This window comes from Rhinichthys klamathensis, unplaced genomic scaffold (assembly GCF_029890125.1).
Source record: "Rhinichthys klamathensis goyatoka isolate OS25496 unplaced genomic scaffold, OSU_Roscu_1.1 h1tg000044l_1, whole genome shotgun sequence".
NCBI lineage: Eukaryota > Metazoa > Chordata > Actinopteri > Cypriniformes > Leuciscidae > Rhinichthys > Rhinichthys klamathensis.
Window position 1 is genome coordinate 208,088 of NW_026606591.1, and position 23,716 is coordinate 231,803.

General features: G+C 39.3%; 1 protein-coding gene across 5 annotated transcripts; it reads left to right on the top strand.

The window, feature by feature from the left end:
- The first annotated feature begins 1,323 nt into the window (after window positions 1-1,323).
- On the top strand, window positions 1,324-22,410 carry b3gnt2a (UDP-GlcNAc:betaGal beta-1,3-N-acetylglucosaminyltransferase 2a). Of its 5 annotated transcripts, none has more exons than XM_056247217.1 (3): window positions 1,324-1,673; window positions 17,311-17,419; window positions 20,180-22,410. In XM_056247217.1, the coding sequence occupies exons 2-3, from the start codon at window positions 17,380-17,382 to the stop codon at window positions 21,445-21,447; spliced, it is 1,308 nt and encodes a 435-aa protein (XP_056103192.1). In that variant the 5' UTR covers window positions 1,324-1,673; window positions 17,311-17,379; the 3' UTR covers window positions 21,448-22,410. The 5 variants fall into 5 exon arrangements, with proteins under 5 accessions (XP_056103192.1, XP_056103191.1, XP_056103193.1 ...); XM_056247216.1 differs by having other exon boundaries at window positions 1,324-1,635; XM_056247218.1 differs by having other exon boundaries at window positions 1,324-1,635; window positions 17,331-17,419.
- Window positions 22,411-23,716: the final 1,306 nt, after the last annotated feature.

Genomic DNA, 23,716 nt, shown 5'->3' on the forward strand with positions numbered 1-23,716 from the left:
TCAAATGAGTTAACTAGTGATGAATGAAGCAAGGTAAACATCTCAGAAGAAACCTATGACGGTGCGCAAGTTTAAACATTGAGGCAGAAGCTGACGCTCTTATGTGAATGTGCTGCTAACTAATGATTTCATTCGAAAACTGAGTCATTTGTTCGTTTTACAAGCCTGATACTGACAGAACCAACTGTTAATGCTGCCACTCTGGGTTTATTGTGCAGAATAGAATAGAATAGAATAGAATAGAATACTGTTAGGTTGAGATAGGACTAACAAATATCAGGAGAATATTTGATTTGAACAAACAAAAAAACATTTGATCTTTCTTACTTTAAATGATTCTCATTACTAAAATAAAAATAGCAAAGAATATATTATATTTGTAGTGAAATTGAGTGCCTATAACATTTGCTGTCAGAATACTAATATTAAAAACAGCAGAGGGCGACTTTAATACATTACCTATGCTTAATTTTACTTTTACTTAGCATAGGTATAAATACTAAAAGTAACTTTAAAAATTAAATACTTTAATAACGTGAAATATATCAATAAATAAAATTACATGATACTTGCAATATTGTTTATGGTGGCTGCATTCATATCCCACTGCTTTTAGGTAACAAAGCCATTTAAGGAATTCTTCAAAATAAGTGAATCATAAAAAAGAAATAGACTATAAAATGTTTTCCTTCCACGTAATGCAGAAAATATTTTTAAAATGACTGCTATAGGGCGTATAGTGGGACAAAGAAAAAGTGTTGAAATGTTTAATTAAATGTCATTCCTTCATTATTGGCCATTTTTTGCATGTTTTGCATTTTTTGCATTTCCAATCGGTTAAACTTAGAAACTAAAGTTGATCTGCCTTGAAAAACATGAGTTAACTCAACTTGAAAATAACCTTTGTTTCAACTCACACATAGTCAAGACAACTGATTAAGTTTAATTTTTGAAAACTTGAGTTCAAAATCCCCAGCTGGTCACTACAATTGGAGTTAAAGGTATGAAATAAGTTCAAATAGGCCTAACTGAATGGGGTTATCATACACATTAAGTGTATATGTATAATGTGCTTTCAAGGTGAAGAAAATGGGTTTGTTACCCTGTCACCTGAGGCAAGTTTTAGGCAGTAATCTGAGGAATTCACACACACACACACACACACAGAGAGAGAGAGAGACATTCGTTGAGGACATCTTGTAGAGTAGACACAGTAGTAAATAAGCAGGTGATGATATCAACCCTAACCCCACCCCCAAACCTGTTGATATCAGTACATGTAAAGCTAAACATAATTTGTGCACATCGCAAATAGTAACGGGCGTTTTCGCCGTGCTTAACTCTGTTTGTGAGATTATACAAAATTTGCATTGGCATAGCTCAACCTGTGCACAGTGCACGTGCGTGCCCGTGCCCGTGCGCGCGGCCGTGGTCTGAGGAGACTCTGACCTGCTGCTCGAGTACACACGGTACCGCTCTCTGGCACGGCTAGCATGGGAGACTAACTGTAAACCGGACTTTCAAGTTTCCTAAAGAAATAAACAACAGAGGTTCCGTTCGGTGGACTAAGAGCAAAGGACAGAGGAAAATGTCCCTTCTTTGAAGAAACATCAGTTGTGAGTCGCTGTTATACAGGTGAGAAGAGTCGCAACTGCACGTACCTACATGTACAGGTAAATCAGACTAGATTGAGTTACGAGTTAGGACAAATAAAATGCCTAAATAGATAGAATCCGTCTATTGAATTAAAAAATAACGATGGTGATCGTATATAGACTAGCCTACTGCATATTAATGTTTTAATTTAGGTCTGTTAGTCACTTTATTTATAAGGGGAAATAAAAGTTTGATCGTTTTATTATTAATTTCAACAAATTATCGATCTATGATCCGTCTGTCTGTCATCTTTCTAACTGTTGTGTGTCTGTCTGTATATCTAACTATCTATCTAACTATCTAACTATCTATCTATCTATCTATCTATCTATCTATCTATCTATCTATCTATCTATCTATCTATCTATCTATCTATCTATCTGCCAAATCCTTAAAAGGATAGTTAGTTCGCCCCAAAAATGAAACTTTAATAATTATTTTCTCGCATCTTGTCTTTCCAAAGCTGTATGAGTTTATTTATTTTGTGGAAAACAAAAGTACAATTAAAGACTTTTTACATAGATCCTTCGACATCTACAGTGACCACTGAATGTTGCTGCTAATACAATGCTATATCAGATATGTTCAAAAACAATTGTAGAAAAAAAAAAACCATTACAATGCCCAGAAATCAATTTCAATAGTGTATTGAGAACTAATGTTTAATGTGATAGTTTCATTCTTACATCTACTATATCTATAAATTAACGTCATCTGGATATGTTTTGCATTATATCTGTGAAGCGAGATGTTTACATCAACACTGGCAAAAAGGGGTGGGGACGTGTCCCACCCGCAAATTAAGCATGTGATAACATAATCTGTATGACCCATATGTGAAAAAAATAAAAATATGCAGCTAGTTGGACATCAGGAAATTTGGCTTGAGAACCAATAATATTTTTTATTGATGTCCAACCTGCAACATATTTGAAATTTTGGGTAAAAATTTCAGTCTGTTTCTCACATAAAGCTATATGGCTGAATAAAGTGGATACATTATGGACCACATTTATGGTGCTTTTGGCTTTTTCTTGTTTCTTTCATTGTAAAGAAATTATAGGCCTATCTGTTGAATATAAAAAATAAAATGTGTGTTGGGAAAAAAATCCATATGTATCTAAAATGTCACTGTTGGGGAATTTCATTTGTCTCATACATGTCTCATACATGGGTCTGAATATAAAATGCTGTAATGTTAGAGAAAACCAGGTCTGAATGCTGTAATGCCAAGCAGAAAAACTAGGTCACAGGGCATGTGAGGATAGGGCACATAAGGACATGGACAAGAGAGTGGAAAAGTACCCAAAAGACTTGTAGCACAGATGCAGGTGTTGGGAGGCACTGGAAGAGAAACATATTGTATACAATGTAACGATGTACCACCAAGAAAAAGATACTGAAACAAGATGTCCATTGAGTAAACGACTGCTAAAAGCAAGAGGTCCATTGTGTGAAAAGAAAAACTAATACAGATGCCCATTATGTGAAAAGATACTAATACAGATGCCCATGGTGTAAAAAGATACTAATACAAACGCTAATTGAATACTAAAGATAAGAAAAAGGTATAAGACTAGAGCACTGGCCCATGAAAGATCAGATGAGTGGCCGTCATCTCACTTTGTTGAACTGCTCAATAAAGTTATTCTTCTGAGACCTGAAACTTCGACTCTGAAAGATTTCTTCTGAGACCTGAACCAGACTTTGAAGAATTGAACCAAAGATCGAGAATTTGCCACAACATATTTGGCGAGCCAGCCAGGAGTGGAGAAGGGGTCGGAGTAGCCACGGTGGGCATGCTGACAGAAGTCTCACAAAACAAAAGGCGCCAATAAAAATAAGGTAAGCAGCTTTTTGCTTATATTTTTGCTTTGTGAGGCTCCTGGTAAGCGCCTGGGTGGTAACGGCCTTAAATAAAAGACCCCACCAAAAAGAACCTAAAAGAATAAATTAAATTAAAAAGAGAAAGAGTCGAGCTTTCAGGTCCTGGAGAAGCGCATGTGTGTGAATGAGTGCATGAGTGAATGTTAAATAACCTGTAAGAAGGGCTACAGGGGGTAAAATCACAAGAAGGGCTGTGTTTTACCTGAGTGAATGTTAAATAACCTGTAAGAAGGGCTACAGGGGGTAACAATACAAGAAGGGCTGTATTTTACCTGAGTGAATGTTAAAAACCCTATAAGAAGGGCTATAGGGGGCAGATCACAAGAAGGGCTGTGAATTTGCTTGTATGAATGACAAAGATAAAGAAACGCTATAATTGTTGTTAGTGTTGTTAAGTGTAAAAGTGTGCCGGCTGAGGGATAGCGTAAAAAGTGGAAGATCTGCAGAGAGAAAAGAGAGAACATTGAATTACAATATATCAGTTTAATAAAAATATTGATCAAAACAGGTGATTAATTTAAAGAAAAAGTTAAGAGAATAGGTAAAAATTCCCCAGATAGAGAGAAGGGGTGCCTTCTGACTGTAGAAGCAGACGGAGTGGCCTTGCAGTCAAACTGGGCACACTGCCAAAAAGCCCCTGAGCTACTGTTAAGAGAGAGACTGAGTTGAGGGAGAAAGAACAACAGTAATAAAATTGTGCACAGTGAATAAGAAGCTTCAAACTATGAATTAACAAAATAATTGAAGAAATTGATGGATGGTAAAAATCTAATTGGCGAAAAGAAATCCCAGAAATATAGAAACTATAAAGCAAAGAATATCCCAAGATATTGGTTTCGTCGTTTGTTTGGTCACCTGCCAGATTGCAAGCTCTGTGACCCTGACAAAGAGACACAACCTCTAGACACAAAGTAAAGTCTATTAGTATATTAGGAAAAGCAGTGAAAGTGTGTGAGTGTGGTAACGTGAGAAGCGTGTGTGTGCGTGTGGGTGTGAGTGTTGCAACGTGAAAAATGCATGTGTGTGTAGTGCACTTGGGGGGCTGTTAGTCTATTATTTGTTTGTTTGTTCTGGATGTTTTGTTTGTCTTAAATGTAGAAAGTGCACTGAGTGTTTGGTTATTTTTACTAAAACTGAGCGGTAAGGAGGGCAGTGTAGGGAGAGGTTAATTAAATATATATATATATATGCACGAGGTACATCAACTCAATAAAAATTACTAATAGATTTTGAGGAAACAGAATAAAATAACTGAGATAGAACAAACTGATTAAAAGTACAAGAATAATATGCTTCAGGAGAAGACACAGACAAAAGGGGACTTTTAGATATACTGCAGATCAAATCTGGGCGTACAGCCAGTCTGGGCGTACAGCCAAACCGGGCATACAGCCAATCTGGGCGTACAGCCAAACCGGGCGTACAGCCAATCTGGGCGTATAGCCAATCAGCAAATCATTTGTCAAAATTCTGAGCTTACCGTCAAAAAGTTGAACTGCAAGTGACAGTTTAAGTTAGTAAAATAAAAAATTATGGAGAAACAAAGCTTTGAGAATTAAATGGATGATGATGCCCTGAGGATGGTCTTTTGACCAAAGCTTGGTGTTTAAATTGGCTTAATTTAAGTGTGCGGACAATTTATTTTTAATTAAATGGATGATAAAAATCAAATTAGTGAACAAAGAGTACAAAGATATAAATATCAGAGAACGAGAAATATTCAAAGAAATTGGTTGTGTCGACTGTTTGGCCACTCGCCAGACTGTAAGCGCTGCGATCCAGACAGAGAAACACAGTTTTTGCTGGACAAGAACTGAGTAACGAAGCATTGTTTTCCGCATTTAGTATAAGATATCAAATAGCGAGTGAATGTATGTGTATGTGTGTGAATGAAATCCCGGGTGTGTGAATGAATATACTAACAAACTAAGTGTATCTGAGTTGAGATAAAGAAATAAGGAGGGAGAGAAGTGACAGAGAAGGAGAGCTTTAGAGAAGGAGAGCCTTTTTATTCTTTGACATCTTAAAAAAAAAGAAAAAAAAAAAAAAAAAAGAAAAAAAAAAAGAAAAAAAGAAAACACATGTAGACCAGAGTGAGAGATCATTCTGAGGCAGAGGAGAAGAGAATATAGAGAGAAAGAAAGGACGAAGACGTACGATTTTAAACAGGCATTAAAACTAACCAAAGACATTAAGAATCACTTCTGGTTAGAAAATGAGTTTATAGATAACGAAGGGCAGAGACAGGAGTTGACAGACCAAAGGAAAAGTGAGCTCTTTAAAAATCGACAAAGATAACAAACTTGGATCAGCTTGAGCAAGAATGGCCCTTAGTGGATTGGCGTAATGTGATCAAAAAACAGTTAACTCTTGAAACCCTGAGGCCACACCTGAACAAATTTAATCCATCTCTTACTTATTTGTATAGGGAAGGAGATATAACTGTACGAGGCCAGTGGTTTGGGGAAAACACAGCCTTTTGAATTAATATACCTGGGGGAGAACATAATTTGGCGGCGCAGTACATAGAACAAGCTAGAAGAAGTGACGCAAAGCCATTGTCTAAGGTACCAATACGAATTATTTTGAAATATTTTAAGAAAACAAAACAAATACCTGAATTGTTAGACATAAGTAGAAAATTAAGTGATTGTGCCTTAAACTAATTGAGTAGGGTACAAATATTTAGGTGCTGAAACAATGGCTTCGGTGTCACCCCAAGAAGAGACCCCTGTAGAACAGCTTGCATCACAATATCCGATATGCAGGGATACAATTAAAACCTTGTCAAAAAAGTGGGAAAAAAGGACCAAAAAATTAAATACTAAGTGGCCAGCAGAGGGAACATTTGATTTGGCTATGTGTAGGGAAATGGGAGCTCTGATAAAAAATCACAAAGCCCATGATAAGAGCAAGAAAAGAGATGAGAAACGGGGAAAAGAACAAGAGGTGTTAAATTTATTTAAAGAAAAGGGAGCACAATTGATAAAAGAACTTAGAGAGAGAGTAGGGAAAAAAGAAAGCATAATAGAGACCCCACCCCCATATGCACCATCCTATGACTTGACTGGTAAACAGCTCCCACTAGTGACTGGAACAGTGGCTATAAAAGGCAAAGTGAATTTTGAAAATGAGAAGGAAGAAGAAAGAAAGGTGAAACAGGACTGTAGAGGAGCAGAGGCTGCAGACATGAGTGACCCTCTAATTTTATCAAGATGGGATGCTGTTAGCCATGAGGGGAGTCAGGGAAGTGACTTAGACCTCAAACACCTGATTGATGCTCACGGAAGCCCTACATTGACTAACCCGTATTTCCATGCAAGTCAAGCTTTGCAGGAACTCGGAGGAAAGACAGGGAAGAAGGTGGAGGTTGACAGACAACAACGAGCCAGACTTGACCGAGAAGAAATAGAACGAGACATACGGATAACTAAAGAACAGATCGACCAAGAAGCTGAAGCCATGCGAAGACTCCTAAGAGACTCCATGAAAAGGGACCAACAGAGACTTCGGGAACATCAAAGACGAAGATCTCATTCAGCCAGCCCTCACAGGGAATACAAGCATGTGTCTGGAACCCTCCTTTTAGAAGAAGCACCCCCAAGCGAACCACACTGGAGGAGAGGAGACAATCTGAGAGAGATACCAGCATGCAAACTGAGTCCATATAAAGATGAAGAGGAACAACTGGAAGAAGATCTCTTACAATGCCCCATCCTGATCAAAGGACATCAAGGACAGTACGTGCCATGGGCAGGACAAGATCTGGAGGGACTGATAGCCCGCCTCCCTGACCTACATGAAGGGGCTGGCAAATGGATCAGACTGCTGGAAGAAGAGACAATGGGAAAGATACTAGCCATTGGAGATGTCAAGGCCCTGCTGGCAAAGAGCGTTGGAAGTGCAAAGACTAATGAAATCCTTAAAGCCTCTGGACTTGGAGCTGCAGTCGATTCGATCAGGATGGATGCCACACCATTGGACAGGCACAGAGCTGCAATATGGCGGGCTCTTCGAGAACATTATCAAACTCAGATGGATCCGAAGATGCTAAAAGGAGAACCAATAGGAGATGAAGAAAATCCAGTCTCCTATGTTCAAAGACAGTTAAGAAAGTGGAAGCAAGAGCTGGAGAGAGACCCTGAACGGGATCCAGTAATAACAGCACTGTTCAGATCCGCCATAATTGACGCCATGCCTCCCTCTGTAAAAGCCAAGCTGGAAGATGTGGTCGGGTTAGGCTCAAAGACATTAAAGGAGTTCAACGACCATGTGGCTCACGCAGTGGAACAGTACAGGAAGAATGAACTAAAGCTGAAGAATCAAGAAAGAGAGCTTCAAAGAAAATTGACTCAGCTACAGCTGGATGAACTGATTAGTAAAAAGAAGAAAGTACAGGCTGCAGTAAAGGAAGTTGAAGATCAGTCTGCAGTGATGGCTGCTGTGAACATACCAAGTCAAGTGCCACAAGTTGTACAGCAAGCACCAGCCAATATGGGTCAGAACACTCTGCATAACGCCAGCCAACCACAACAACCAAGTGCACCCATTGTGATCTACCTTCCTGAACACCAAGACAACAGAAACAGAACAATGCCAGGAAGAGGAAGACAATACAACAACCAGCAGAGAATCCCAGACCAACAAGTCATGTGCTGGGGATGCAACCAGCCTGGACACACCAAGAGATTCTATCCAGTTAACCCATGGCCTCAAGGTGAATCGCAAGATCAGATGAATCAACCATGGCAACAGAGACCTCAGAATCAACAGCACCAAGTATCAGGAGCCGTCAACCCATGGCGTGGTCCAGACCAAGGATACTAGGGATGCCCAGAAAATCCTACGGGGAGGGGTCAGCTGCCAATGTTATCATCCAATGCTGACCAAGAACCTATGCTGCGGGTTAAAATAGAGGACAAGATAATACCCATTATGCTTGACACAGGGGGAACATTCACATGCTTGAGCCCAAATTATGCCTCTCACCTCCCCAGGTCTGGAAAATATGTCAAGACAGTAGGATTTTCGGGACTGACGCAGCTAATCCCAATGAAGGCCCCAGTCAGCATAAAAGTCAAAGACTCTGAAATAAAAATTCCTGTACTAGTGTCAGATCAAACGCCAGTCAATTTGTTGGGTAGAGATGCGATATGCAAACTAAAATTACAGATATGGTGCTCTCCTGAAGGGATATACATAGAAAATGCAGATATAAAACAGATGACAGTTATGGGTAGAGCTGAGCAACAAGAACCACAGACAAACATATTCTGGATAGGGAATATAGATTGGGGAGTAGGGGATACACTTGAAAAATGGGGAAGATATATAAAAGAGCAACTTCAGAAACCAGTTCCTCCAGAAACTGAATTCCATTGTACAATGAGATATGATCCCCTTAGAGATCCAAAAATGGAAAAAGAGTGGTTAGAAGGAACTAAAGGACAGACTGTGTGTCTGACTTCAAATTATATAATTGTAGGACCAGAGGGAGCAGCGTTACAAATTGAACACTGTGAATTCACTAATATTTGGTTTAGAGTAGATGATTCAGTACCACATGTTACATTATTTATAAATGAGGGGAGTCAAGCACAAGATCTAGGCCCAATGATGTTAAAGGCAGAAGGAAGGCTTTGGGAAGCCACTGATAACCCTTTCATTTTTCAAACAAAAGATATGACACATCTTAAAATCATCTGCACAACCAAAATGGTAGGGATTCCAAAATTGATAGTTGAGACAGTAGAGAAAAGCGAAGTCTAGAATGGATGAGCTTATCTCAGCAATGAAACAACAAGTGCCTGCACAGTTATGGTCAAAACATGACACAGATGTAGGCCTAGTTAGATCAGAACCCCATTAGAATTGTAGTTAAACCAGGAGTTAAATTATCAAGAAAGCAACAATACCCATTGAAACGTGAAGCAGTGGAAGGGATAAAGAAAACAATTGATGGATTGGTTAAGGCAGGAGTACTGATTGAGACAATCAGTTATTGTAATACCCCAATTTTACCAGTTAAAAAAGCCAACAAGTCAAAGTGGAGGTTAGTGCACGACGCTATTGACGAATGTTCCACCTGCTGCTAATTATTTCACTGTGATTGATCTCTGTTCTGCATTTTTCAGCGTTCCATTAGCGGAAGAAAGCAGACACCTTTTTTCCTTCACTTACCAAGGTAAACAGTATACATACATTAGAATGCCTCAAGGATTTAAACACTATTTACACTCATCATAAGACTGCTGAATTATTAGAAAGAGGACGATTTGTTTTGACACAGGCCAGATGCTTAGCATATTCTACATTGACAACTTATCCTGATATCACGATAAAGCGATGTACCACAACAAATCCAGCTAATTTTGTCCCGCTGGAGGGGGAAGGAACACCTCATAAGTGTGTTTCTGTCTCTCTAGCTTTTACTCGTCTGAGACCAGGTTTGGAATCAACACCAATTGTTGATGCAGACGTAGACTACTTTGTTGATGGCTCATGTTTTAGAGACCACTTAGGTAACCATGCTGGTTTTGCTGTTGTACAAAAAGATGGAGATAATTTTACTCTCGTGATAAGTCAACATTGTGAGAAACCTTGCTCAGCACAATTGGCTGAACTTAAATCACTTACTGAAGCTTGCATATTGGCTAAAAACAAAGCAGCCAACATTTATACTGACTCTGCATATGCCCATGGCGTATGTCATTTATTCGGTGCAGTGTGGAAGAAAAAAGAGGATTTAAAAAGAGTGATGGAACCCCAATTCAACATGGAGACCAAATTACTAAATTGATTACAGCTATGATGTTTCCTAAAAAATTGGCCATAATTAAATGCCAGGCCCATAAGAAAGGTAATGACTTTGTCATCAAAGGCAACAATGCGGCTGATATGCATGGAAAACAAGCCTCTGGATGCCAATTAGCTGTAATGGCACCCTAAGTCCTGATCCAGCCTCTCCCCACCGTAGAAAGTATTGCCCTAATGGAGTCTATAGCAACACCACCTGAGATATACCTATGGCAGCAAAGGGGGGCGACAAGAGATGCAAACAATATATGAAGATCACATGAAGGCCACATGATAGCCCCCACCCCATCACTTAACATTTTAATTCCGGATTCCCACAGTTTTGATCACTGTGGAAGGGGGGAAATGATAAGGAAGATTAAAAGACAAGGATTTTGGTCCCCATACTTACAAACAAGGGTAGATTAATTTTTTTTTTAAATGAATGTGAAATTTGTGCAAAAAATAATGTCAGAAAAGGAACAGCAACCCCAATAGGCTCTATTCCAGTTCCAGAAGGATCTTTTAAGCATCTAGTGATGGATTGTGAAGACATGACCGAATTAGTAAGAGGAAGAAGATACATGTTGGTTATTATAGACAGGTTACAGCCAAGATGGATACCATATGAGTTTAAAGCTAGAGACGAGGCAGCAGCAGGACTTGAATATGGATAACGCCAAATAAGAACATATATTACAATCAGGATACTGACTTGATTCCATGTTTGGATCATGGAAAGAATGGCTTATTGAGGTGGGAATAATAATAGCAGTGACTATTGGTGTTGTTTTTGTGCTGCTCTGCTGTATTGTGCCTTTTCTCAGATCCATGCTGGCCAGTGCAGCTGCAAAACAAATGATCAATGTGTCAGTGAAACCATCAGGCATTGACATTGGATGTACCAACTCAGGAGTATATCCAATTGGCCCAGGCTTGGACGAACTGGATGACTTCCTGTGAAAGGTTGGGTGAAGAAGCAAGGAATAAGGGTACCTTAATTACTTTTGATTTTGATAACCTTTTTACTCTGTTTTTGACAAGATAGGGAGATAGCCCCACTGTGTATTTTGATTTGGGGATAAAATTAGTTAGAACAATTAGAGCATGGGTAGAGTAGGAAGTTAGTTAGAGGGGTTTTTTCTACATTCCTTTGGTTTTATATAAGGGCCCTTATTTCCTGAATATATTTACTCATATTATTTTCTGAATATATTTACTCATATAACCAATATAATCTTTTTGCATGTTTTACTTATATAATCATACGGAAGAAATTTTATATATAATCACACTAACTGTCACAATTATGAATATGTGTTTGAGAGGGGACGATAGAAGGTTTAAAGCAGGTCATTGCCCGTGGTACGAGGTAATGCAACAAGAAATAATGGGAAAAAGATAAGAATGTTTTTTATTACTATTAATCACTTTATTCACTTACTAAACTTTTATATTTTTGAATACCTTATATATTCCTGTAACAAGTCAAGAAATTTAGAACTTACATGCATTAGACCATTGGAACATGTATATAGTTATAAGTGCAAAAGAGGAATTATTTGCAAGCGCGGTCATCGTCTGTTGAAGAAACAAGAGCTGACTCAACTGGTGGTTTAAAAACCCGCTGTCTGCTCCAACACCAGATAGCGCTCTAGGCAAGGCCTGGGCACCTCTGGCAACGATGGAGCAACCCAGATAGCACTCCAGGCCACCGGAAGCGCCTGCGCAGTTCCTCTGGCAACGTGGGACAGCTGCTGGAATTCAAGTTCATACACTGTGATTGTGTTATTGAATGTTTGATAACCTGAAGTAACATCCCCTTAAACTGATGATGTGACAGGAAGGTGAGATCTTTTACTCCACTCTAGCCAATTGGGGGTGGAGATGTTTGGTCTTACTCTTCCTCCAGAGTGTGCCCTTATGATGAAGGTCTATTGATAAAGTTGGATGGTCCAGGTTGGCCATGTTTGAAAGGTAATGCAGAGAGAGATCTGTTCATGAGCACACACCCTGGGTAAGAACGGTTTGAAGGTGGGACTAGAGAAAGTCCCAAAGGGGGGATGTGTTGGGGAATTTCATTTGTCTCATACATGTCTCATACATGGGTCTGAATATAAAATGCTGTAATGTTAGAGAAAACCAGGTCTGAATGCTGTAATGCCAAGCAGAAAAACTAGGTCACAGGGCATGTGAGGATAGGGCACATAAGGACATGGACAAGAGAGTGGAAAAGTACCCAAAAGACTTGTAGCACAGATGCAGGTGTTGGGAGGCACTGGAAGAGAAACATATTGTATACAATGTAACGATGTACCACCAAGAAAAAGATACTGAAACAAGATGTCCATTGAGTAAACGACTGCTAAAAGCAAGAGGTCCATTGTGTGAAAAGAAAAACTAATACAGATGCCCATTATGTGAAAAGATACTAATACAGATGCCCATGGTGTAAAAAGATACTAATACAAACGCTAATTGAATACTAAAGATAAGAAAAAGGTATAAGACTAGAGCACTGGCCCATGAAAGATCAGATGAGTGGCCGTCATCTCACTTTGTTGAACTGCTCAATAAAGTTATTCTTCTGAGACCTGAAACTTCGACTCTGAAAGATTTCTTCTGAGACCTGAACCAGACTTTGAAGAATTGAACCAAAGATCGAGAATTTGCCACAACATCACGAGGGTGAAAAAATACAGAATTTTCATTTTTAGGTGAACTATTGCTTTAAGGATCATTCACCGTTTCAACACTGTTTAAATAAATAGGGTACCTGAGCTTTAGCGAATAAACCATGACGCCTGTGGAAAGTGCTTGGAATGACAGGAGTATCAACATGTGTGTACTCCAAGATCTAATGAACACACACACACACACACACACACCTCATTGCTGTTTACAGTAGAGTGAAGCATTAGTCTATGCCTCCAGGAAGTTGACTACACCTTAAAAATCACAGTTTTCAGAAAGAGACAAATATATCTAAAGGAAAACAACATTTTCTCCTTTTTAGCCTTTACGTAGCAATGTTTTTCTTTTCATGTTCCAAGTTGTTAACTTATAATTCGGTCTAAACGCTTTCAAATTTAGTTCAAATAAACTGTCCGAACAAACAACCTGTTGGTGCAACGTGTCACTCACATGTGATTGACCAATAGCAAATCACAATGATCCAATCAATTCCCGATGGACAAAATCAAGTCCCGCCCTACATTTGTTCTTTATTTACATTTGTTTGTTGTTTCACTCACGATAGAGAAGAAAAGACTATCTCAGGGCACGAAATGGTGGTACATTGCAATTATTACGCATTCTATTACAGATATCATATAGCCTATATCACAAAATACTTAGAGGGATGGTATAATGCCCTTTTCACAAGATGTAAAATAAGTCTCTGATGTCCCCAGAGTGTGTGTGAAGTTTTAGCTCAAAATACCCCACAGATATTTTTATATAGCATGTTAAAATTGTCACTTTTTGAGGGTGAGCAAAAACGCTCAGTTTTTGTGTGTCCCTTTAAATGCAAATGAGCTGCAGCTCCCGACACAGGAGGCGGAGCTTCAACAGCTCGTGTCCTTTCACCTCACACAGACATGCACTGATAATTTCAAACACTTTTAGCCTTTTATGTTCAAACCCGAGTCAGACAAAGATGGAGAGACTCAAGAAGAAGTGGCAACATGTAGAATGCAACAGGACATTTCTGAATGGTTAGTTGATGAATTTATGTAGCTTATGTGTAGTTATTTTCTAGTCATTGATTAGCATATTCTGTCATGATAATCTATAAATCGTGTTCCATGGGTGGGGTTTATGTAAATTTTAGGGTTTGTGATGTCAATAACCCGGGAGGACGCTTGTGTAGTCCTTACCAGCCATTTGTTGTAGTCCTTAAAAAGCAATTTCTTTAAAAGAAAATATCTCCCTTTGCTTTAAACTTTGAGCGTTGTAACTTTGCAGATGTTGTTTATGCTCAAACAGCAACATTACACACTAGCTAAAGTTAGAAAAGTGAAGTCATAATCAACCACCCCTCTTAAACCACCCAGTTTGTTTAAAAAACTGTATTTTAACAGATTAATATGTGTGTACTTTACTGTAATGGTGTGTGACACTTTAGTATGACATTAAATTTAAAAAGTGATTGCATCCTAAAAACATTTTAGTTCTGATGTAAAATTTACAGATTTTCTCAATTATTTTTCTTTTTCTCTGTTGCATTCTGATTTCCATTGCCAATCTAGCAGTTGCTCAGTCACTTATGTGTTAGCACTCTTAGGCCCCGTCCACACTACTGCGTTTTCGTTTAAAAACGGAGACCTTTTGCTACGTTTGCACCTCCCGTCCACACTAAAACGGAAAAAACGGAGACCCAAAATGGAGAAGTTTAGAAACGCTGCCGATCCGTTTTCCGTTTTGATTCTCCGGAGGGCGTTTTAGTGTAGACGGGTCAAAACGGAGGACTTAGAAACGATGACGTAGTAGAGGCTCACGCTCGGCTCTATGATTGGGTGTCATCAGTCATGGCGTGTATCTTTGCTAGCAGCTGTTGTACAAGTAAATTCTGCATTTCACAACGCTGTAACTGCCTACATGCGCCGGAGTCAAGCTATTATTCGAGCGATCTGTGACAATTCCCGTGTGCAGCGGCGGCGTTGACCGTACATGGAGCGTCGGTTTGGGGTTAACCCAGAGCATGGTGGGATAATTTTATCAATGAAGTTGTGTTTACACCGGCACGCGCATGCCCAGTGTTGGTGAATGGTCACGTGATCCGCGTTTTCAGTCGTTTTAATGTGGACGGAGATCAATTCTAATACGCAGATAAAACGCTGGTGTGGATGGAGATCGTATTCGTTTTAATTATCCGTTTCTAAACTAAAACGCAGTAGTGTGGATGGGGCCTTAAATGCTGCACGAAACATGCATGTGGCCTGTAAAGAAGAGGGCTGAGCCGACAGAGAGGGAGTGTGATTGTGTCTGGATTGGACTCGGCTAATAAGCTCTTGCACCAAAAAACTATTAAAGGGGGTCATATAATGCCATTTTCATACAAGTTAATTTGATTCTTTAGGGTCTAAATGAAAAGTTTGTAATATACTTGAATTAAACATTTTCATTAGTGTTGTAAGAAGACACTCATTTTACCTGGTCAAAAACAGCTCTGTTTTCAGCAGGCCGTTTCAGTGCATATGACTTTAAATGATAATGAGCTTCACTGACTCCGCCTCTCTGTTCTGCGGGCGTTTTGACACAACGCACGTGGAGTGTTGCCTTGACAACAGTTGAGGGTATATTTTGGAGTAAGAATGGCAGCGGGAGTCTCTGAGGACACATCTGTGCAACCGTATCAGTTTGAACCGGAGTCGCACCCGGAACAAGATGGCGGCCGCAAAGAAGTTCGACAATTAAGGCTCGAACAGGACGTTTCTGAATGGTTGGTTAACATAATGTCACTTTGATCTATCTTTGTATGTACTGGCAGGGTAGAGTAACTTAGTGAGATGTACGAACGCTATGTTTTTACTGATGTATACGTACTCAATTTGTAATAACACAATAACCATAACGCATTGTTCATTATAAACGTGGGATTATGAATTATATTGAGAACGTCGTACATAGAAAACATGCCGTAATGTAACTTACCCTGAGTGTAAACCTTAGCTGCATTCATCGTGAAGCGATGATTAAAATAAAGGTTAATACAATTTTACACTCACTTCTTCTGGAGGTTCATCAGGAACACGAATAGCTGGTACCGATTCTTTTTTCAGGAGCAGCTTCTTAGCAAAACCAGCTTTATACTGACCCTCGTTTATAAAGCAGTTTGCTGAGAAAAGATTCGCGAATCGCGCAAACATGAAATCATTGACGTTGCTCGTGGGGAATATTCCCTTCGAAAACAAAACTCAGCCACTGCGTCTTCAGCGGTTCGGATTCAGGAACATCAAAATGACTGTGTTCCTTATTGCACCCAAGAACAGAACACCACAATCGCTTAGACGCCATTCTGCTCCAGCGTATCAACAATGGCGGACTATGATGACAGTGACAGCTCGCTCAGGGCGGGTCTGTGTTGAAACGCTGCTGTCAATCAACAATCGTGGGAGGGGCTTCCGAGCGTGTGACGTCACACGGTTGAACGGCTCGATTTGAGGCAGGGAAAAACATATAAGGAGATTAAAACAACACTGGATGGATTTTTATCATTATATGATGGTTGTGTACAGGCACTGCCAACACACATTTCAGTACAATCAACTTGAAAAAGTGCATGTACCATTATATGACCCCTTTAAAAGTCTAGAGAAGTGATAGCATTGAGTCACAGTGTGGAAAGTTTTCCTTGTTGGAGTGTAGGTAACGTCATGCTTGGGAAAAGATCAAATTACACTCATAAAATGGACCTGTTGCCCTGCAATACATTTTTTCGAGTTTAGTCTTCGACACATCACGTGATGCCATCTGATGCGTATTGCTTGCAAAATATGACAAGCTGACGTCAAATCTTTGAAAATGTTTAGAGGCTGAATATCATGAGGCTCATAATATAGACTTTTGGCCTCTATTTTGCTTTGCAACTACATAAACCATCTCTAAACTATGGATCAATTGCTTAACGTGCCAGTCAGACGGTCTCTTCCGGGGTTAGAGAGACAAAATAAACTGAATACCAGAGCTGTTTAGTCAAAGGTCTGGCCACACGAGAGTCTGACGCTGCACATCTGTAATTGGTGTCATGAGGAACACATGATGTGTTTGAGGAATGAGAGAAGGAAGCTTGTGACATTACATGAAATTCAGGGTGATACTAAACACTATGGAAAGAAAGACATATAGCACTAAGGAAAGAAAGACATATCAGGAAGAAAACAGGTTGAAAGGGGAATGTTTGGATGCTGTGGAGACTGTGATCAAGAGATACCTTGGTTTCGGTATGAAACATTGGCTGATATGCAGCAGGTTCATCCCTTACTGTTTAGGTACAGTCGCAGGAGGAGAAACCCTGGACGCTTCCCACCGGATTCACTCATGGATCTCACCCTAGACTTACCCTGCAGATGCCCTCGCTGTGAGTCACGGACCAACCGTTACTTTAACGCTTTACTGACATCTATGTTATAGCTGACGCTTTCTTAAAGGAGTAGTTCATCCAGAAATTAAAATTCTGTCCTGTTTTTACTCATCTTTATGTAATTCAAACTTGCTGCTGTTTTTACTGTTTTTGTGGTACACAGAAAAATAGTTTTTATTCTGAGCCTTCTGAAAGCCTTCAGCTTTGTGTGTCGAAAGGCTTAAATTGATTTTTTTCATGCACAATGCTATGATTTTGACTTCAAAAGTCATTAATTGTGCTATTGTTTTTAGGGATGCACGATATATCGGCCACCATATCGGTATCGGGCCGATATATGTTCATTTTTAATGTTATCATTAAATTTGGCCGATATATTAAAGCAGATAAATAATTAATTATTTCCTTCAGCTGAAACGCTTCAGATTCGAACTGTTCGCCATGATGGTTTTAATTTGAATTGCTTGAAATATGATTAGAATCACTTCAAAAAAGGAAAATAGAGTTCAGTGCAACATGTGCTGTCATATAGGCTGCATGAAATCATAATGAGAACATTATAATTGTGTGCTTGGGACCTAATAGTGTTCCTAATTATAATCCTTTAGGTGAGTGTATGTAGAAAAGAGCTGTAATGATATGGGTGAGTGAACAATGACGAGTTTAATTTCTGGATGTACCATTCCAGGAAGCTCTTTTCACTTGTCTTTTTTTGGGTTGAGATATAATAATGTGCTGCACTTACACCATAAACCTTTAGTGCTCAATTCTAGTTATATACTCAAATCCATTTGTTTGTACAGTTGTTCAGATGACGTTTAAAATGTGGCCCACAACATGATTGGACATTAATTTTTCAGACAATTTTGCTGCTGTTTTTTTCTAAATATGTTAAATAATAAGCTAAAAAAGTTATTTTAATGAAAAAAAGAAAGAAAATAAATTAAAATAAGAGCAATTTGTGGCATGGAGAAAGTCCCTTTATTAGGGTGACATTGTTTTTTATTTGAAATAACATTCAACAATGTAATGAATGGTGCATAATAAAAACAGGAACCTGCATTAAGAAAATAAAGGTCTGTTCACACCAAGAACGATAATTATAAAGACAAGTGACTCTAGAATAAAGGTTCAGTGATTCTAACTTTGTCTTCTTAATTATTAGCGCACACTGCTGCTTTAAATGCTCGAGCTCTTTAAAGTCATGTGATTCTGATTGACTCTCAATGTTTTTATAGTTCATCAGCTGGAAAAAAAATAGTTGAGGACTTCCCTATTCTCAGAATTAGAATGATTATTAAAACTTTATCGTTATCGTCCTTGGTGTATAAATGCATGGATTTCAATTCTGATCCTGGGCCACTTACATATGTGGAAATAAATTAGATTTATTACCAAGTATGTAAGTGTCACAGATCAAAATTGATATTCATGATTTTAACACACTGTCATTCAGTAAATAGAGTCTTAATTCACCGTATCAGTAAAGGTTTTGCAAAGAGCTCTCATGGTTGAGGTTTTAACTAGTGCTGTCACACGATTAAAATATTTAATCACATTAATGTCATAGTTAACTCGCAATTAATCGCACATTTTTATCTATTACAAATGTCCCTTGATTTCTTTTTGTCCCATTATTTTTTCTCATTTTAATGCTCTTATCAACATGGAAAAGTGGATTGGCTTGCTTTGTGCAAATGTTTTTTTATTGAAAACAACATTGGCATATACTGTAGTGTTTAATTTCACACTAACATTTACACTTGGAGCAAATAATCTTTACACAATGTAACACTGTCCATCAATAAAAGGGTGAAAAAATACTTTTAGTCACACAAACAGCCCTTTCTAAGGGATCAAAACAGGGCGATACAAAATAAAATTACAAAGTGCACATGTAAGGTAAACTAGACCTATAGTGCAGTTAAACCATGGCTTAATACTTTCTTTTTCCTCAAGTTTTCTTTGAACATAGCAGTCAGGCCACTGCTCTTTATTCACTAGAGGCTCATCAACCCAGCCTCTTATTTCAGAAAGAATGAACAACAGTAATGGTGCGTTCACACCAAACGCGAATAGAGCGTCTGGCGCGAGTGATTTCAATGTTAAGTCAATGTAAAGACGCGTCTAGAGATCATGCGGCGTGAATGAGGCGTTTACCGCGTCGCGGTAGACCCGAATTCGCCTCATTCGCGCGAATTGATTTTATTTGGTGCATTCACGCGTTTGACGCGAATTCAATGGAACCATTTGGCAACTTTTTAAAAGTAAACTCTTCCATTTCGGCGTCTCGCGCTCGCCATCCACTCAAAACGTAACGTTACCCTAATACTATTTGGCCGGCTCAAAAGCCCAAACAAGTGTGTGCGGCGTGCCTGTTGTTTTGTTTCCGGTCTAGCTAGATCCGGTGTGGTCTTGTAGTTTTTCTAACGTTACTAGTTGTTGTAACAGCATGTGAAAAAAACTACAAAGTTTGCTAGGCCAAAAAGAACGTTAATCTCGCGATAAAAAAATGTACGCCGTTAAAATGGGATTTGTGTTAACGCCGTTAATAACGCGTTTAACTGACAGCACTAGTTTGAACACATTCTGTTTGGGATGAAGTCCACACTAACTGACTTTTTATCCAATGTACTACACTTTCAAGGTCATTGAGGTTTGCCCATCCCACTTTCTCCACCATTTTCTGTAGACCATCCACACCTCTGTTTCCACACTGTATCCCAATAGGTAATGAATCTACTTCTGTGTTTATAGGTGGCCAGGGCATCTTCAAAATGAATAGCAACTGGAATAGGACCAAGCTGCTCGGAGTGCTGATTTTAGCCAATTTCCTCATCTACATCGTGGTGGAAGTGTCCCTAAGCTACGGGAAGGAGCAGGTCATCTCCAAGCGGGAGAAAATGATGCCCAAAGTGTTCTGGAAGATGACAAAAGTCAGTAAGGCGTTCTGGAATCGGGAGCAGGAGCGTTTGGACGACATCTACTACCTGCCCCTTGCGAATGGCAGCGAGCTTCCTCGTGACTTTCAGGGAATCCCGTATTGGCTGAATCGCACAAGTCCGTGCCGGCCAAACGACAGAGTGCTGACACAGATTGAAGACTTCAGTTCCCTACCACAGCGATTCCAGGATTTCCTATTGTACATGGGATGTAGGACGTACCCGTTGATAACGGATGCACCCAAAGTGTGTTTGGAACCGCCGTACCTTTTGCTTGTGATAAAGTCCATTGCGCCACATTTTGACCGACGGCAGGCCATCCGGGAATCATGGGGTCGCGCTGGTGTCCTCGACGGCCGGCGCATCGCCACGGTCTTCCTACTTGGGAACACGACTGCGACGGACCACTTCCCGGACTTGTCGGATATGGTCAAGCACGAATCAGCGTTGTACGGCGACGTTGTGCAATGGGATTACCGGGACTCGTTCTTCAATCTCACCTTGAAAGAAATCCTTTTTTTGGAGTGGTTTGGGACACGTTGCGCTTCTGCTCAATTCGTCTTCAAAGGCGATGATGACGTTTTCGTCAACACGCACCATATTCTGACCTACCTAGGCAACTTTTCGATGTCCAGCACAAAGGATCTGTTTATTGGTGACGTGATCACTAATGCCGGCCCACACCGGAGCAAAAACCTCAAGTATTATATCCCTGAAAGTGTGTTTCTGGGGGGTTACCCTCCATACGCGGGTGGCGGAGGCTACCTGTATTCAGGAAATTTGGGACTGCGATTAAGAAAGATCTCTCGTGTGGTCATGTTGTACCCGATTGACGACGTGTTCACGGGGATGTGTCTGCAGAGACTGGGACTGGTACCGGAGAAACACGTGGGCTTCAAGACCTTTGACATTGAGCAGAAGAACAGAGAGAATCCATGTGCTTACAAAAGTTTGATTCTGGTCCATCCCAGGAGCCCACAGGACATGATAAAGATCTGGTCTTGGATAAATGACCCTAAAGTGAACTGTACCACTGTGTCTACACCGGACACGAAAGGCACTAAGCGACGTGGCAAAAGCTAATAGAGCTCATTATAATCAGTAATGCTGTCTACACCGAAGAGACAACGACTGTATACTGATGTCCCGTTCTATTGCTGACGTACTCCACACATGCTAACTCTTTTACTTTGACACGTTCAGTGTAGACAGTGTCAAGTTGTTACAGTGCGACACAGCGGTCATGCAAGAAATTGCATTCGCAACCCGTCTAACTTTCGGAACGGCATGTATTCAAAGTTTAAAAAAACAAGTAGGACGGGGTTTAAAAGTGAGAGGGACTCAGTGATGCCACCTGAAAGGGACTTTGTTTCAGGGGTGGAGCAAGTTATATTTAAAAGTTTCCCTGTGGTGAAAATCAAGCTTTTAATTTTGTTTAAATGCCTATGTGGTGTTTTTAATATGCTTTAAGACAAACCATGTGTAAATTCATTGCTGAGTATTTTCTGCTTAAAACTGCAGTGAACCAAAGACAGTCTCAAAAACACAGTTTGAAATCGCTGGTGTTTCTGACGTCACACACTACCTTGTAACCAATCAGATCAACGTGTGATCGTCAACGAGTGGATCTCTGAGCTGCTGTGAGTGAGTGGAGGCAGGGCTCAATTGCATATTCATAGAACCGCCTATACTAAATGAAGCAACAGAAGAGTTACATTCAAGATATTTAAAGGCATGATAAAAAAAAATCAAGGAAAAAACGCTTCCAATATGTAATTTTGGTGATCAAAGATTAGTTTTAAGAGATACAATTATTGACTACAGGGGGACTTTAAAGAAAGTCCAAGTTTCATTGGAATAATGTGAACCGATGAATCGTTCACAATGAGACCAGGAAGTGTATTAAAAAAGACATCGTGCATTAAACGTCTCAGAGGGATTGTGCTGCATTTACACAGTTCCTGCCTTTATTTACGCACAATTACTAAAATATGATGCATTGTGAAAAATCAGAGTGTATTTTTTCATAACTAGAATGAGCTAAAGGGTTTATTTTGTGTCATTTTATGTTGTTGCTTTTATTTATTTGTGTTTGGGAAAACCAGAAATGAGCTGTTTGACTTCTATTGCATTAAACCTCCATATTCTCAGGAAGCTGTTGTTTGTTTGATCGCCAATTACACTTGTTAGGTGTGTATTGTAACAAACAATATTAGATGTTTTTATTAATTTGTGTGCTGTTTGTTGAAGTGAGTTGTGACCTTTGGACCATTGTTGTAGGGCAATGTCCAACACACACAAAGAGCTGAATGAGACAAGTTCAAAGTCTAGCCAAATCTCATTAGGCTACAGTATAATTCTCTGTTAACTCCATAGGGAGCTCTAAGGATGGGATTTCCGTGAAATATTTAGTGTGAAGTTCAGTATGTTGTTCACTATGAGTTGTAATCATGTTCACATATTTTTAATCATGGATAAAATGAAACCTTCTGAAACAGGCTTGACCCTTATATGTGAAACTTGTCTTTATCGTTTCACAGTTAAGCACTCCGTGTTTTGTGTTTATCCCATAGACTGGTTTATCCTAATAAAGTTCTGCTGTGTCCATATTTGTCATATTTTTCAAATGAAAACAAACAAATGAAAAACAACAAAAAAACAATGGCTGCATGTGAAATCGAATACTTCCCTATTATATAATAGGCGAAAAACAATGACAAAAGAAGTATGTCTGAATTAAGTACTCATAAAGAGTAGGCAAAAAGTACCCGGATAACCTCCTACTTTCGGTGAGATTCTGAAGTGTGCATGATGGACACTTTACTATCCCATGAGGCCACGGAGAGGATTTGTGAATGGCAGTAAAGCGCTGGTAGGGCACATGATAATGACAACATGGCAAAGGTAGTACGGCCAGATTCATTCATCCTACACATCTTATATAAAACGTACTTCTTTAGTGGTTGTGAAGTAATTACTTATTCAAAATTAGTACCTACTCAAGAGAGTATGTGATTTCGGATGCAGCAGGAAGTCATTTTTGATCACATGATGATCCTGGTGGCACATCCTCACAATTCATTCAAAAATACTGCAGGTTATTTGAGATATTACCTGGGATTTAAACCCAAAGAAGTACACAAGTTTGAGGCTATATTTAAAGCAAACGTTTGCTGTACTATCAAGCTTACTTTAAGATTAAAAATAAAGTCGACATATATCTTCATGTAGGGAACATATACTTTCAGAGTACTCTCTTCAAGCACTTTGCTATGATATCATCGTCATATTTAAATTCACTTCACATTTATTTGTTTAACGCTTTTCAAAATACATATTTCAAAGCAGCTTT